At 54.9% G+C, this 17654-nt stretch overlaps 2 protein-coding genes across 2 annotated transcripts; both read left to right on the top strand.

Moving 5' to 3' along the window:
- Window positions 1-729: 729 nt before the first annotated feature.
- J7T54_001440 (Thermolabile hemolysin-like protein) lies at window positions 730-5565 on the top strand (the record flags this gene model as incomplete). The annotated part of the gene is made up of 10 exons (XM_051506318.1): window positions 730-778; window positions 938-1288; window positions 1346-1463; window positions 1521-1746; window positions 1825-1937; window positions 2472-2882; window positions 3050-3671; window positions 4399-4846; window positions 4919-5142; window positions 5551-5565. The coding sequence occupies 10 exons, from the start codon at window positions 730-732 to the stop codon at window positions 5563-5565; spliced, it is 2577 nt and encodes an 858-aa protein (XP_051362334.1).
- Window positions 5566-5897: 332 nt separating this feature from the next.
- Window positions 5898-6562, top strand: J7T54_001439 (uncharacterized protein; the record flags this gene model as incomplete). Its single annotated transcript, XM_051506317.1, has 3 exons — window positions 5898-6041; window positions 6114-6475; window positions 6541-6562. The coding sequence occupies 3 exons, from the start codon at window positions 5898-5900 to the stop codon at window positions 6560-6562; spliced, it is 528 nt and encodes a 175-aa protein (XP_051362333.1).
- Between the last annotated feature and the right edge of the window lie 11092 nt (window positions 6563-17654).

Raw genomic sequence — 17654 nt, 5'->3', positions numbered from 1 at the left:
CTAGTCTCAACCGTCTACTGCTGGAAATTGATGCCTGCATCTTTGTGTTAACCGAGAAGTTGCCCTTGAGCGTTTGCGTGAACCATGCTCGATCTTGTGCCTGTCGGATCATCTCGAGAAGGCTGCAAAAAAGATCGCAAGTTCATGTTCGCAACGCAAGCCAGGATGGGGGGTGTCGCGAAACAACAGGGAAGCCTTTCACCCGAGGCGGACGACCCTTCCGACCTGTTGGCCAGGAATTTGCCTGAAGATTGAAGCACGCACATGTGCATGTATTGTATCCACTTGCAAGGGGGGGGAGCACGGCACGGGTGAATCTTGGAAGCCAACATGAGCCGTCCGGTCCAATCGCTGTAGCAGCCAGCCACGCAGGAACGAGCAAGTATTGCTTTGTGGATGGCGACCCGGATGTCCTGCTCGATAGTTCGAAGCCCTTCCGCGCGGGACGTCTTGGTGCGGACGGCTCGCTTGCAATTCATGATGTACCTACCAGAGGTGCGGCATCATGTAACTACGAGCAGCATTGCCGCTGCCACGCACGATTTTGTACCTACGCGAGCGTAAATATATATTCACTATAAATGTTGGATTTCGCACTCTCAGGCTACTCGTGCTGTCCGGGGAAGTCTTGGGTGCATTCTGATCCATTCTGGTACCTTTCCGCAATCTCGGCCACTTGTCCGTCCGTCACTGGGGTTCGATCGCCAGATCCACGACTGAATCGCCAACATGGCAGCGCATACACCGAGCACTAGGACAGATGCGTCGGCAGAACCCGGTATGATCTATCCATTACCAACAGGCGATCCTACCGTGACGACGACGGTCCTCGTGTCTATATGGGTGATGCCATCCACATCGACAGTGTTCCTAGCCCTCCGCTTGTACTGTCGAATATCGCGCGCCAAGTCCTGATGGGACGACTACCTCCTCATAGCGGGCTGGGTATTCTTGATGAACGCGCTGATATTGCAAACATGTATCTTTCACGATGGCTACCTTGTCACCGCTCTGGGCAGTCCTGTCACGGGGCCCATGAACCTTGGGAGTGACTCGTCGATGAAGTTGTCCCTGGCCCTCATCAAGACCTCGTTTACACTCACGCTGTATGGCTTCGCTACAGGGTGGCTGCATTGGGTTGTTGTTGTGGTGACTGTCGTCACGGATGCCGCCTACATGAGCCATGCCGTCCTCGTCTGGAGGGCGAACTGCGGCGTGGAGGACTCGTACACCTTTGCGCCGCGTTGGCCCATGGACAGTGGTATTTGGATGAATATGATAGGGTCAAGTATGTTTTTCCCCGTTCCTCATGTCATCATGTCCGCAGGCTGATCGTCACCTAAAGTCATATCCGCGGTTGGCGACCTTGTGTTGTCCCTGGTCCCAGCAGCGGTGGTCTGGAAGCTGCAGATGGTCCGGCGTGAGAAGATTGGCATGGCAGCCGCCATGGCCATCGGTATACTGTGAGTCGAAGGTGTCCACTCTGTGATCACCCAAAGAACAGTCTGACTCGACCGTAGTGCTGGTGCCGTCGCTATCATGAAAGCCGTCGAAGCTCCCAGAGTGGCGACTACTGTCGGTACCGACTGTGCCTCTCCCCGTCTCCCTAAGACTACTCTGCAACTGCTGATCCCAGTCCGCGCAGTCTCCTACAAGCTCGCCAGGCTGAGCATATTGGTCCATGCAGAGCCCAACGCCGCGCTCATTGCAGCGTCTATTCCCGTCCTGCGCATCTTGGTCCGCGATGTGAGAAAGACCTACTTGTCGTCCAGCTCTCGTACGGCTGGCCGATACTTGCAATCGAACGAACACAACGGATTCCAGAGCAACCGCGACGTCAAGGGCACACAGTTGCGAACCGTGGCCGCGGAGGCCGACAATGACAGCGAGATGAGCATTCTCCCGTTGCAAGATATCGAGCTAGAGCAGAGTGAGCGGTATGTCAAGGGTACATGGAAGCATTGAGAAGAGCATCGCCAAACATGCGGTTGATCCACGCACATCCAGTCAAGCTGCACTGGGCCAAACTGCCGTACGCGCAATTCATGTGCCATTTTTTGCGAGGTAATTAACGGCTGGAGGCTGCGTGCGTCAGCACTCAGCGTCGGTGACGAGTTCTCATGGGGCTGTGCCGAGTTCGGCGACCGAGGAGTCGGAGGTGCATTGAATCTCCGACCTACTCCTTACCAGAACGTGCCCATGACATCTGAGTATTTGGGAAGCTCACCAGCTAGTCTCAGCGCCAGCAGTTTTACAACTGCGGTATCACCGATATGGCTCGTTTGAGGTCCATCGTCCCTGGCGCGATGGCGCTCGTGGCCTTGGCTGCATCAGAACATGCCCCAATGGAGCCAAGCTACCAAGCTGCTAGTGACAACGCCTTCCATGTGTTCAATTCATTCTGCAGGGCGGCAATGGGGATCCAGCGTGGTACACAATGGTTTTGGGTTCTACCCAGCTGTCGTGCCCAGGAGCACCGTGTTGTACCACGGTGGTCGTCAAGCAGAGCCCCCCAGCGAACCGGAACGGCTCGCTTTTGAGATTGAGCACGCCGAGAACTTTGGAAAATCTCGGAGAGAGCATCAGCGACCACCTCCCATGGGCCGACCAGATGGCTTCGACAAAGCTGAAGGTCCCCGGAAACCTCTGATGCCACCCTACGAAGGCCATCCAGGGCCCACTGGGAGTCAGGTCGGCTACTTCCACACCTATGTTGCCACGAGAGACCTCAATGTGCTCTATTTTGATGGCATGTCGGCTGGCAAGACGGATCTCGGGACTCTCGACTCTCAAGACCTTCTCTTGCGCGCCAAGTCGACCACCGACAACGGTTTCATGGATGAGCGGGAGAGGGCAAACGACCTTTGCGACATTGTGACCACGTAGGGGTATGATGGCCTGGTTCGGGATGAGATTGGATTCGAAATGATCCAATGTGGCTTTGACAACGGCCTCGAGCAGGTGTCCAGCTTGCAAACATTCTACGAGAACGACAGACTATACGAGCATGGCTTGTCCACGTTCCAGGGGTGCGCGCAGCCGGGCAAAGATATGACGGTCTTGGAGGCAATCGACTGAGCATTGACTTCTCGTCCATTGTCTCGGGTTTCTTCTTCCCGATCAACATCAGCAGCACAACAGACGAGAGACCGGATCTCATCCGGTTGGCAGCTGCCTCGGAGCTGGATTCGAAGGGCATCAAGGATTATTTGCAAGATATCTCAATGCAAGCAAGACGGTTCACAGTCCATTGGCAAGGGGTCGTCGACATGGTAGTCGCGCGATATGCTGACCGCTTCGCGCTCATGGGGTCTGACAACATTTCCGTATCCCGGTTCATTAGCGAACTCGAATCGTTGACCTTGACCTATTTGTATGCTTCGGGGATCAAAGACAGTGATGTCGGACACAACCACGAGGCTCGGAACGAAACCGAGGCGGCCATGAACCGATACAGCGACCACTATCTCCAGCCGGTCCTCATCGACCAGGAGCGCTGGAGCCTCGAGGATGATCTCATCTACACCTCCCTGCAGGCCGTCATGGATGACATATGCTACATTCTGTACACAATGCGCTCAACATTCTACACATATCTCGGCGAAGATGAGCGATTCCAGGGCAAGATCAACATGGGTGGAGACAAGGGGGCGCTGAAAGATGCGTTTGACGTGAGCAGGCCTTTGCTCCAGACCTTGATGCAGACTCTGGCCTGGCCGACCTGGATTCGACACAGAGTCTGCGCTCCAGATTAGACATTGTTTGTCGCCATGTGGCCCATGGGCGCCCCTCGTGATCACTGGCATCTAGGCTGCCGGACAGCAGAGGAGTTTGGTTGATGGAACCGCAGCTACTGGAATGACCGGCCTCAGAATGTACGGCCATATATACCAGTCGATTCTACTTACTAGACTAGTACTTATATACTTCCGTGTCTGTGTCCAATTGCCCGTTTGGGCATCCGCACAACTTCCCTCCGTGTTCTCCACTTTTCCCGGACGGCGTTGCCCCTTCCTGGAGACGGAGTCGCATCGATTGGAGACTGCCGATTCTTGAGTGGCTTCTAGGCGATATTAAATGCAGACAATGCATAATACTGTCCCGGTATGCCGGGCGAACGGAGGATTGAGTTTCCGTCGAGAGTTGTATAAGATGTCTTGACGTACCTTCCGCGGCTGCCAGCATGGATGTCACATCCTGCACTCGCTAACATCTTTTGACTATTTACATTTATACCCCCCTCCCTAAACATGTACAAGCCGCTCTCCTTGTTGACGGCCTTTCTCGGGGCCGCTGTTGCCCAAGATGTGACGTATCTGTTCACATTGTAACCTCACGTTTCCCGCTCGCTGAGGCGCACCGAGTCTGACATTTCTCAGTGGCGATTCGTACTCCCAGACAGGCTTCGAAATCTCAAGGGAGAAGCCCTCAGCAGCAAATCCATTTGGGAATCCTCCTCTGCCTGGATGGACGTCGTCCGGCGGCTTCAACTGGGTCGGCTACATGGTGTCCCTGTACAACACCTCGACCGTCCTCTCCTACAATTTTGCCTACGGCGGCGCAACGGTAGACTCGGATATTATTGCTCCCTACGACCCGTCGGTCGTTAGCTTCAAGGAGCAGGTCGCCATCTTCTCCGACAACCTCGTCCCCCAGCCCGACTTTGCCCCGTGGACCGCGGACAGCAGCATCGTCGGCATCTGGATCGGCGTGAACGACATTGGCAACTCATGGTGGGAGGCCACCCGCGACGATATCTACGACAGCATCATGGCTGTCTACTCTGATCAACTCCAGATCCTCTACGACGCTGGTCTGCGCGACTTCTTCCTCCTCAATGTGCCGCGTACGTTCCCATATCCCTTGAATGGCCCCCCTGCTCTCCTTTTCTGCGGCGGATGAACTGACCATGATGCAGCAACCGACAAGACCCCTCTAATGACAGGCAACGGCCAGCCTATGATTGATGCCATTGCGGATTTCAACTTGCGCGTCGAAGCTCTTCTGGATGACTTTAAGGCTGCCAACGAAGGCGTGCGTGGGGTCGTCGTGGACACACACGCTCCTTTCAACGAGGCGATCAACAACCCACAGAGATATGGGGCGCCGGACGCAATGTGCGTTAGCACAGACGGCGGATGTGTAAGTCTTCCCCCCCCCCCCCCCCCCTCGCTGTGCAAAAGACATTTGTTGACCGTGGTAGCTATGGCATGATAATTACCATCCTTCCACGGAGATCCAGAGGCTTACGGGGGCCCAAGTGGCCCGGGTTTGGGGGGCGCCGTTTGCCTGCGTGGACAGTGTGCTCTGCGGCAACTGTCTGTGAATTAAAGCCAAGGTTGAAGTCGCGAAGCAGTTCATGCAATTGTAATGACATGATGTTAGCCACATTGGGATCTTTGAAGTTTGGACTTTTCACAACCCAAAACAACCGAATAGCACATGAATGGACACATGAAATTCCCACATCAAATATAGCTGTTTCTCTAGTCAGTCAGTACCCAAGTGATCGGATCATACGGTATTTACTGACGGTATTGACCATTCCAGATAGTGAGGGACTGATAATGCTTTGAACCTTCAGCCTGGTCATATCGCAGACAGGACAAGGACGTAGGGTAGGCAAGTTGATTGAATGACTTTGAAAGGAAGTTGAGCTGGGCCTGCCATCGTACGATCCCTTTCCACCGTCGCGTCAGCACGGAGGATAAGGCAAGAATCTGCCGGAACCGATATCCTGCCCTCCATTCTTGCATTTCATATGTATGGTAGGCTGGTTCGGCCCAGAAGCTCTGGGGATCCAATTGTGAAGGCCCTTTGTGTGTACGACCAGACGTTCCCGCACCACTACGTCGCTCGCCTAGCAATTACATCTGACGCGAGCTGATATCGACAAAATGGGCTCGAGCGACGTACCGCCCTCCAGCACGCCGCCTTGGCTGACTGACGCTGCGAATGGATGCCTCGGCACCGGCGTGTTCTTCTGGCTCGTCGCGTACGTCCTCATGGTGCATCGCGCCCACGCGACGCGAGCGACGCCCGTCCCTCTTCTCCCCCTTTGCGTCAATCTCGCGCGGGAGTGTGTCTTTGTCGCCTATGTGTGCGACTCCTAGCTTGAACATCTCGGTTTCATGCTCTGGCTTCTATTCGACATTCCCGTCCTGCTTGTCACGGCAAAGTACGCGTCGGCCAGCTTCGCGTCACAGCCCATGGTGGCGCGCAATGTCTTTAGGATTGTGGGCCTCACGTTCGTCGTGGGCGCCGCGTCCTTCGCGTACTTTGCGTACTGGTGGTTGGCCGAGCCGCATCGCGGCTACGGCATCAAATGGGGCAAGACCTGGAAGGAGCTCGAAGCGCGAGACACGACCGAATTGAGCTACTGGACCGCAGGCGTGGCGCAAATGCTGTTCAGCGTAGGCGCATTGTCCATGGTTGTCCAGCGAGGGCACTCTGGTGGCCAAAGCTACGCGATATGGTGAGTCTCTGGCCGGTTCTGCTGGCTGATGTGCATGGTGTGCAAATGCTCGACATTCTTGACAGGGCTGTAGACCCTGGGGGCTGATGTCAAACAAGTCAATCACACAGGGGTGTTGGCGCTTGGCCAACGCATCACCGTTTCCCCAGACGCCGATCCTCTGATCGCGCATTCACTGCGCTACGCAAGCCGACTTTCTGACCTGTACTAATTCAACCCTCGCTTGTAGGCTCTGTCGCTTCGTGGGTACAATGATGGGCTTGCCCGTCACGACGCTCTTACTGTGGTGGTACTGGCCTGAAGCACATGGGTTCGTGCTTCAGCCAGCATCCTGCACCATCGTTGGCGTCACAATGCTATGCGACCTCATATACCCCTTTGTTCTAGCCCAGGTACAAGCGACGGAGGAAATTCTCCCCGACGGTACAGTCATTGCACCATGGGACGCCAGGGCGTCCAAGAAGCATACCTGATGTCCAGCGGGCGCAGGAGGGAGTGTGCTTGTAGACCATGACATTCGAGGCCGAAAATCAAAATCATATCGCCTCGTGGGGCAAACTGCAGCTATAGACATGGGTTTTTTGTCGTTCGCGAAGTTGTCAGAATGAAATTATACCATTCAAGCATCACGCCATTGCCGTAAAAAGCGCAGCCAGCCGCTTACCTCGTCGAGTCGGCACCGTTAGGAACACCTTGCCAATGATCACCAACAGGCTCATTGGAGTGCACACCTTATGACCGTTCTTTATCGCCGACTGTGCCTCATAGCCAACAGCCACACGTCTGGCACCCCAGACGGCGTGAATCACGAGTCTGTACATAGTACAAGTACTCTGTGAGGCTGTTGGTCGTTGGTGGAGATTCTGGAGATAACCACCGCCGCAATGAACCAGTGTCTCGGGCCGCCCCGTGCCTAGTCATTGGCAGTGTGTTTTGCGCATCACATTCACATGCACGATGCCACAGAAGCACATGTATGTATCTGTACTTGCTGCTGCTGCTGATGCATCCGTGCCCGAGACACTCGCAGGACCGCAGCTTCATTATTGACAGGGCATTGCCTGCGTGCCTTGACCCTGATGGTCTACATGTACATGTCAACCGACTGACAGTCTTGGGCTGTGGCCTGAGCGGCGGCAGAATGTTCATGTTGCTTTGTCAACCTCCTGTCAAACACCTGTCAGACTCCTTGGCAGCTGCAGCAGGCAATCAGGATCGGCATTGCATAGGGACCAGGTGCTCATCAAAGAATCATGTGATCAGCGTGCTTGCTCTGGTCACTCATCATCCCTGCTGCCGTCGGGGAGCAGCCTCACTATATATAATAAACGTGGGTGGTCCATGTTCATGTTTACTGCACATAACGTTGCTTCGAGTCTCGAATGCGCGACCAACGCTACCACATGCAACTTCATCGCGAGGGACCTGCCAAGATCGGATGTGACAGTCGTCACAGAGGAGTGGAAAGATTGCCGAGCCTCGTTGTACAGTCGATTTCCCACACGTTTGGCTGATGAATGAGGCCCAGGCTGGGACATTGATGAATCCAAAGGCTCGCGACTCGATAGCGTTGTCTTTGACGATGTCGCCTGCCGCACCATTACACGGCCACGTCCCCTTCCGACACCCCGACCGTCGGCTGTCAGCATTTTCGTGGCAAGGCGCTCTCGATGGATCAAGGACTGCAAACAGGGCCGGCGGTCATGTGGCCTGTGGCCGCTGCGGATGGTCCTGGGGGGGGGGGGGCCAGGACAAACAGCTCCCACGACCCCTGACCGGGAGGAACATCCCCATTCCCCGTGCCTGGCAGTCTGACAGCTCCGTCTATCCTCTTGCAGAAGACAGGCGGCCATTGTACATGATGGGCCGGTGGCTCGAACCTTCTTCTTCTTCCAATTGCGGCAGTTGTCGTCCAAGATGAGCTTGCGCGGGCGGCCTCTCTCGTAAGTATTACAGTATGGACAGTCTTTTGGTCTCTCGGGATGGTCCTCCTCGCGTTCGTCTGGAGCATTTAGGCATCAATTCGGCAGCAGCACGAATCAGCGGCTTTCAATTGACGATTGTCTGGCCCCCAGACTGCGACCGGAAGGACGCCAACCGAGACATGACAGTGCATGACGTCCTGCACGTCGGCACATGCAATGAACTTGCAGCCAAGTTGCAGGAGCCATCTGTGTCAATGGCACCTGAGCATCCTTGGTACGGAGTGCGTACATGCGCCGGTGCATCGTCGATCTCTGCGCCGCCGTTTCATTATTTGAGCAAGCCTTTGCCTGTTGTGTCGCTGGGTGCAGCGTACCTGGAATGATCCAAAAGCTTCGGAAGGAGGGCGTTGCGTCGAGGTGATGGATGCATTCGTCACAACGTGAATGAACGACGCAATGACCCCTCGTTTAAGCGAGCATTGATCGCTCGTCAATGAAACCGGGGACGCCCTGACAATTCGATCGGCATCGTGTCATCAACAAGAATCTTGCTGCTGACGACTGGGGCCAGACCGAGCAGGGCTGGACTTCGGTCTCATATCGACCGACAATGTGTCGGCCGCAGGGTCTTCCTGGCGGCAGAGGATCCGACCCTGCTCACCGTTCGAGTTTAATCATGTTCATGTTGGCTCGGCTCTCGATCAGACCGACTCACCGAGAAACATCAATTGTCGAATCAGATGACCGTCCTTCAATGCGTGCTGCCTGACGTCCATGTCGGAAAGCCGTGGAGTCGGCCGAGCTCGTGTCCGAAGAAAACTCCACTCCCCTACCTATCACGTACGCACGTCTGTCAAAGTCAAACTCAAAAAAGTGTGAATCCTCATCGAGCAGGGACACACCCCTCCATGGTTGCAGCAGAAGTGGCAGCTTCTGTGGAGAAGAAGAGCTTGGACAAGGCGGATGGATGGGTCGAGTCCGACATGGCGACCGTGGAGACTGGGAGCCTTTCAGACCAAAGTCATACGAAATACTTTCCCCCATTGTCCGCACCAGATACCTCCATTGTGCGTGCATAGGGGCCTGTGCGTCGTGCAGTGCGTGTTCGCCAGACAACATGGACATGGCGATGGACGGGCGCCCGAAAACTCTCTCGCCTGCGTCGACCGTGAGACTATCCATGTATGGGGCAACCTCAGGACAGCCACTCCTGCGCTCTGGACTTTGGAGCGCATGAAACGACAGTATTCGTCAGGGACCGCGCATTTGGGTCGCAGACGAGCAACAAGCAAATGACAGGTCTCGGGGCTGCGGAAGGCCGATCCGCCCGCGAGCACCCCTTGCCCACGAAGCCTGAAGGCTACAATTCCATGAAGTGAAGCCTGTGGATACCTTGCTTGTCCTGTGGAAGCGATATTGCACCGCAGAATGAGGGACAAGCAAATATTCACGGTGACCTTGTTGCTCTTTGACACCATAAAGACAAGACACGACATGACTAGAACACAGCAGTTCGTGGCGTCGCCTCCAGCCTCAGCTTTCTTCATTCGCTGAAAAAGTCCCGATCCGAGACATCTCTCCTGTCCAGTGTCTCATCCCACCGCCATGCCGAAGAAGTTGTCTTGTCTCGCCGCCGGCTGAACACGTTTCCGCGCGAGATGTCTTAAACGGCGAGTCAGCGGCGCGGGAGCGGAACTCGTTGATTACAATGGCTTCTTTTTCTGGCCTTGTTCATTTCCAAAGAATCTATATGAAGCGGGCGGGCGAACATGAGCGGCACGCTCGAAGTCGTCGCTCGACAAGGATTTGCTGCGGCCACTGGTGGGTGGTGGCCTGCAGTAGCGCCTCGCGCCGGCATTCAGCGCGCGCGGGATGCTCGCATTTCTTCATCATGTGGCTTTGCTGCTGGCTTCTAGGTTCAATACTGTGGTGACTAGCGCCCGGTAGGCGTATTATTAATCCTCCTAGACTCTGTTCAGCAACTCGTAAGGCCGGTCGGTTGCCGCTCTGTGCATCTGTACACGCATGCGGTGTCTCTCTGTGGGATCAATACGGGCAAACAACGATTGATCAAGTGGCACGCCCGACCAACGCCATGCAGTCAAATCACAGAGTGCCATATGTCGGGCAGGATAGGACAGGACAAGCAGGTCACCCACCGCCCGCGGGGTGCGTCACGAGCATATCGCTCGCGCTGGAGTGATTCGTGGTCTTGGCGGCGGGCGAATGGCGGATGAGGCCGCCGACTAACTAATCAGGGCACTCGTCTCGGGCCGTGTCCAGTGAGTGTGCCTTGAGCTCATCATGATCTGCGGCTTCCATATGAGAGCTTGTCTGTGGCTTTTTGTGTACATGGGTGTTTTGTGCATTCCGCACGCGGCGTTCTGCCTTGCCCTTGCTTCTGCTGCTCACAGGCCGGGGGGGCGGACTGGAGCGAGCATCGTTCATTCTATTCACGAGGCGGTCAGCAGCAACCAGACGGTGAGGGAGAGGAGCACGAGATGCGCGTGCGAGTGCAGTGTGCGTGTGTGTGTGGGGTGTATGTATGTGCGCCCTGTACACATGTGTGTGACGGAGGAATCAAGTGGCACATGTAGGCTTGTCGGAGGGAAAATCACTCAAGACCAAATTGTAGATAGACAGCTCAGCGAATTATGACTTGTTTGACATCTGCGAAGATACTGGACATATTTCTATGTAAGTGAGTGACCGGTGTGCATGGTTCAATTGCCTATCGAGGCGCGTGGGACGGGATTTGATCACATATGACCACCACCAGCCCAATGCAGACTGTTGAAACATGTCTGGTCCACCACTTTCTTCTGCCCTGCCGCGCCTGGTCGTCATGACCCGTTCTGTTCGCATTCTGTGCGTGTGCTGATATGCGTGTGCTTTGCATGCACACGTGAGGTGCTGCTGCGCTGCTGCTGCTGACCGCACCCTGTCCGCGTATTCTTGACAAGCTTCCCTCGCGCTGAAACACCCTTCCTTTCCTCCAAATGATGTGTAAACCCGACCCCTACATGTACCATGGTAACGCCAAAGCTGACAGCCCGCCAAAAAAAAAAGAAGAAAAAAGAAAAAAGGGAAAAGGGAAAATAATGAGTTAACAAGACCCGCGCGCCGTGTCCCTGCCGCTCCCACGAGGGAATGATGTGTTCAATTGGTATGTTGTGGGGGCTTGCACCCGAAGTTGTGTTCTCGCCCGCTGGATGATGCTGTTGAATCAGGGAAAGAAGAAATGCTGATGCTGGTAATCAAAGATGCTACTGTTGGTGGATGGATAGATTGGTCGGTCCGTCGATGGATCGACCACGTGTCTGTAGACGTCCTCGTGTCGTCTCTGGCGGGTCTCCTCGCTACGACAAGGAGGTTCGTCGCTTTTTTACTGCCGGTGGTGATGATGATGGTGCTGTTGCCGTCGGGATTGAAGCGTCGCCGGCGTGCTCACGCAGTCATCGCGCAGAGATCTGGCACGAGGGCGGGTAAGGGTACGAAGGGTAGGTCGGCAGGCGTCTCGACGAGGGACGCTTGATCATCTTGGCCCAGGGTGCTTTGCTTGGTTGACGACGCTCACGGCAGGCGGCTATACGAGTCAGTCGACTTGATTCATACTCGCACCCGCATTACATACCACAAATATCGTCTCCCCTGAGTCTCGAGTCAGCTTACGGTTACGAAGACTGTATTCCGCGGAAAGGGCAGCATACCAGTATTGTTTGCTCACAATGGTGGGCGGACACCGCTTCTGCGTCTCAATGTACTTGGGACACCATGATTCCACCAGGTGATAGTGATGTTGACAGCTCAACTCTTTCTGAGAAGAGTCAGTACATCGGCCAAAAATGTGAAGTTTTGAATCACATACATAGATATAGTTGCACATGGCGATATCACGCGCAAAGTCGCCCTGTGGTTGTGTGTGTGTGTGTGTGTGTGTGTGTGTGTGCGTGTTGGTGAAGATGGTCGTGGGGTTGCTTATGTGAGAGAGGCGGCACGCTGTTTGCCGATGTCGGTGTACGTAGGGTCAATGTTCGAGGTGTTGTTCCTGATGAAACGTGGACGCAGATGCAAGAAAAATGGTCAGCCGCTTCTCGAGAGCCTCAATGATGCTATAACAGAAATGCCAATAGAGAGAGGCAAAGCCAAGAAGGTGGGTGACGTCTGGGTTTAATAACAAGTGCCTGGCACGTCGTCAGGACAAGCGGTCCGCCCCCAGAACCATACATCACCTGGCTGGCTGCCCTGCAAAGCCAGCGAGGATGCAAAGGTTTCAACCCCGTCAGTCCAGCCCCTGTCTGGCAGTTATGTCCCGGTGCCAGTGGTCCCTGGGATAAGGGAAGGGGGGTGGGTGTCTGCGAGTACAAAGGTACGACCGTGGCGTGTGTCGGGACCAGAGTGAGGCGCGACGGTAATTAGGTACATAGCTGGAGATGCACAGCACGCCGCCACCGCCTAGCGCGCGACAACCGAACGTGGTGGGACTGGACTCTGTCTGGGCTCTGAGTCTGGAGAGGCAAAAAGGTCCCTGAGCACTCGCGCCCAGCCCAGCCAGGGGTGGTGGGCGTGGAGACATGGAGAGTGGAGGGCGTGCACGTTGTGGTGCGTCTCTGCCCGATTGACAGGCTACGGGTCCAGTCTATGGTACGTACCGTTAATTATTTGCAGCGCGCCGCCACCTTGGCCTTGGTCACAGGAGTGTCGCCGCTCAGTCGAGAATTGAGCTGTCTCATTAGGCCAGTATTGGGTAGTATCATGGGCCAACACGTTGATCCAAGTGTCAAAAACTAATAAGAGGGAGTGCCAACTTGTTGGCAGACTTGGACGCATCGCGTCTGTCTCTGCGGAATAGCCGCGTCTGTCGGGCAAACAACAGGAACCGCTCGCCCACCGCGTCTGCCACTCACGTCACGGCAGGGAAAAGAATCAAAGACGGCGGTACGTACTCCGTCCTAGCGGCTTCCGTACTGGCGACCTCAAGACTGCGAGAGAACAACCTCCACCAATGGAGCACGCTTCTCCAGAATTCGCAGCCTGCGAAGGATCATGCCTGCTACCAGGACCCAGTCCAGTCAATGACCAGACTGTTCCCTCGCTGAGCCTCGGCCGTTAGGACCTTCACCGGGGGTTGGAACAACAGCAGATTCACACGATGCGAGAAAGGATCCCTTCCTCGTGGCCGCAGTGCAGGGTTCGGATCAGCTGGACAGCAAGCAAGTCTACATACTGTAGCACTCTGCACTGCCAGCCACCACCAAGGTGAACCCGGCGCACGCACGACTTGTCGACGCGGAGCTTCACCGACGGCCACGCTGTCGTGAACTCCTACTGGAGGCGCGGAACACGAGGACGACATTGCCGCCGCTGCGAAATCTGGGCATATTGATGGGGAAGAAACTAGCCTCGGTGAAGACAGGCCTCGACATCCAATCAACAGGCCGAGACAAGTGCTGCTCGCACCCTCGGCCGGTCTGCAAAGTTGGATGAGCCCGGCTGCTGCTCCACTCCTACCTGGCGGGTGAGCAACTAACTAGAAAAATCAAAATGCGCAGCGAGTCCGAACGCGCGGGTCGTGACTCGCAAGAGGGAGAGCTCGGGGCAGTCCGGAACGAAGCAGGACAGACAGGGACCAGGTCTTGACCGAACGGCTGGAAATGGATGCCCTCAGCCTTCCACCGGGGCTTTAGTCCATGGGCAGAGCAGCATCAAGGTGCCAGGCAATCAATCATCAATGATCGCAGCGCGCTACCAAGTAGAGCTGCACGCTGCCGCCGGGTCTCCGCCCGCAAGTCAGCCTAATAACTAATCATCAGAGACAATAGCCTCGTGATAGTCCCGCCTGATGTGACATGAAGTTTACAGCCTCTAGCTACGGCGTACGTACATGCGTTAGTACTATGTAGTTACTGCTGAATCTAAGACATGTGCCCAGCAATGGAAAACGTCCAGAAGGCGTGGGGTCGGTGACTCAGGTCTGGGTTACATCCGTCAGCGTAATCCTGCGCCGAACTCGCCTGTCCCCTGTACAAACCCTTTTATTCATTATCCCACCCGGCGACAAGTTAATAGTCTAGTCCTTTTGGCCGCTGACGTGTCGTTTTTTCTTGCCTTTGATCAGTGCAGCTGGCCTGGAGTGTAAAAGTTTCACGTCGAGGTTTGGACGAAGCGATTAAGTCTCCCGCACACGTGTCAAAGCCCCGAGTGTCTCGCGGACATTGATAAGATTTACTTGATTATTAGTCCAAATTATGACACTTTTGGCCAAACTCAATCCATGGTGAGTTGTGCATTGCCAACTGCTTCTGGAGCATGTTTGCGATACAACTACAGGGTAGCATCGAGCGACAAGGCACCAAGGGTCGAAGACCAAGGAGGCAGGGGATGCGTCTCACGAATCGACACGATCAAAATCCTTGGGAGAGTTGACGCACAGCAGGTGACGCCATTCGGCCAGAACCGAATTGAGAGAGCTGGCCAGTTTTCCGGTTTCAGTTGCCGTTCTGCCTCTCGTTGCCGATGCTACGCACTTGACATAATTACTCCGTGCGCTGCAATAATTTCTACGGAATCATCCTCCTAGTGAACTTTTGTCCCCGTCTCAGCAAATTGCCCAGTGCCGCAAGTGACAGCCGTCCAACAATTCGACAGCGGCCCGCTTCACCCATGCATACAAGATACATGCGCACACGTGGATGGAGTCAATTGCCGGCCTCAGCGCCCCGTAACCCACGGGACAGCAATCATTCCAACCACGAAGCTTAATACCATGGCGGGGAACTGAATGTCAAAGATTGCGCAGTCCGTAGCAAGAAGATTCGCGACACTCCTAATCCCACGACGGCATTGACATCTACTGCGGAACTATTATGAAAGTACAGCACAGAGTAGCGGCATTCCCAATCGTCAATCACACTGCATATTTCGAATCGTGTGTGATCTGCTGCACCTGGCGGCTGACTTGCCCAAAGAAGAAACCGGTCAACACGCACGTGGATGGAGCCAGAGCCGGGATGGCCTGGTGGCTGTCTGGCAGCCAGATAATACCAGACTAGACTGGTTGGGGGCCAATACGTACATGCGTCCACTCCCCTACTGTGCAGTACGTAGACTGAAAGGCTGATATAAATCTTTCATAATCATTAATTAAGGTCCGTTATCAGAAAGCATCCCATTTCAGCCCGTCTACCAACTTGAATCGACCATCTGGGAAGGTGGTTTGACATTGACGATCCCGACACGGATGGACCGCGTGGTCGCTGGTGAAAATCAGAACGCTTCTTGACTCCTTGGTCGCGGTTCAGCCCAGCCAGGTACGGATGCCTACATGCTCCTACGTCCCTACCTGTCAAAAGAGTCAATCCAACAAGCCTGCTCCATGAGTCAGACGTTCTCCTGATGTTGTGCTTTAGCACCGATTAGCTGAGTTGCTTGCAGAAGCTGAACACCGCCAGTCCTCTCCTCAATCGCCGCCGCCCCTGTCCTGGGCTGACTTCTGTTAGGTTCTCCACGGACGGCACCCAGCGCCTTGGTACAGCCCTTTGCCGTGCGCCCATCTTGTTTCGCCCACCACGTCGGCAGCGTCTCACACGGAAATGGAACCTTAAATTTTTTTCGCCAACCTCAGACCTGCTAACGCCGTCATCAAGCCAAGTCGTCCAGTTCCCACATCGCCATGGACACTGACGTCTCCGTCTCCACGAGACGGCGCAGACTTGCGCTGGACACCCCCCTTGAGCTGACGGCGGGACCGGAATGGACCCTTTATTAACGGTGGCGCTTGGCGTGGGAACACTCGCGTGTGTCTGATTGGACTAACCAGCGCTCGGGGAGTCGGGTCCATCGTTGGATTCTACAGTAACATTGCCCTGGCAGGCCTTGACGATCCGTTATTATCGATGTCCCACTCCGTACACCAGGCTCCAGCAAGTGCTGGGGCTCGTTGCGTCCAGTCAGACGCTATGAATGGTCCCTTGACGCAGGCATTGTTAGAGACCGTGCGGCCGTTGTGGTCCCGCTGAAGCGTCATGCTATTATTCACAACTTATTCGGCCCCAGCTAGGTCATATTGGCCTGGAGGGTTTCGTCCCAGAAACATGGTCCTGGATTTGCAATACGTAGCAGTGATGTCCGTGCCAGCTATTTTAGTATCTGGTATGATCCTGAATCTGTATGGCAGCTGCATGCCGGCTTTGCAAAGCCCCCCAAGAGGACAAAGCCGCAGACTCGTCGCTGGTGAACTCACCAGGCCGCCCCGAGCCCTCGTCCGTCACTGCCTGTCAGTGGTCACGTCGGTACCTGACCAGCAAGGTGCGCCGATCAAAGCCTCCTCCAGGTTGTATACGTACTACGTACGACGTTGCGGGGCTTGGAGTTGGCGAGGGGGTTCAGTCCTCGCAGCGGAGGACACTTAGGACCGACCGTTGTGATCACCAGAGGACGTCAGATGACTGGACTCTGTTCAGTACTTCATTTCAGTCAGCACCATCGTGGGCCGTCCCGGCGGACATCCACTTGGCCGGCACCTGGAGCCTAGGCGCGAGGAACGTCCCGTACCACCGGTCCAGCGGTGGGCTTCCTGCATTCGCGACAGCGACATGGAGGGGTCAGTCAGAGATCCCCCAGAATGCCAATTTATCCTGTCCATAAATACCGTTGAGGTGGGTGATCGGCTATAGACCTGCATGAATAAGCTAAAAGCCGGTAATTGAGCAAAATACTCTCCTCAAAATGTGAGAGAACCAAAGGTCACTTGGTATATATGTATGGGCTGACTAAATCGATTCGAGACACAAAGGAACGCAATGTACTTCATATGCAAGGAATCTTAGTGGTTTAGGAGCGAGAAAGACGAGGCATATCTCTAAGCGCACCTCTCTCACCTCACAGCTCGGTAACAAAAATGAACAAAGTGAGGTCACGCAAAAAACAATCTACAATCTTCTCTCTTCGGCAAAAGAAATGGTCCGTAGCGGGGTCGAACCGCTGACCTTCGCATCACTTGATACACTTATGGCGTATTAGTACGACGCTCTAACCAACTGAGCTAACAGACCAAGTTGAATGTCTCGGCTTTATTAAAAACTATACACTATAGTATTCCAGCCTCGATAATCGCAGCACACTTCCCTCTGCTATTTGTAGCAAACTCTGATTTTGCTTCTCTGCTGCAAGCCGCGCTACTAGTCCTACGACCGCTTCCGTCGGTCATGACATTCATGTTTCCACTCATTCGCTTTCTACATTGACCAGGTGTT

Source organism: Emericellopsis cladophorae (assembly GCF_022114955.1).
Source record: "Emericellopsis cladophorae strain MUM 19.33 chromosome Unknown NODE_21_length_315015_cov_118_186755, whole genome shotgun sequence".
Classification (NCBI taxonomy): Eukaryota; Fungi; Ascomycota; class Sordariomycetes; order Hypocreales; family Bionectriaceae; genus Emericellopsis; species Emericellopsis cladophorae.
This window is presented reverse-complemented; position numbering and strand designations above follow the sequence as displayed.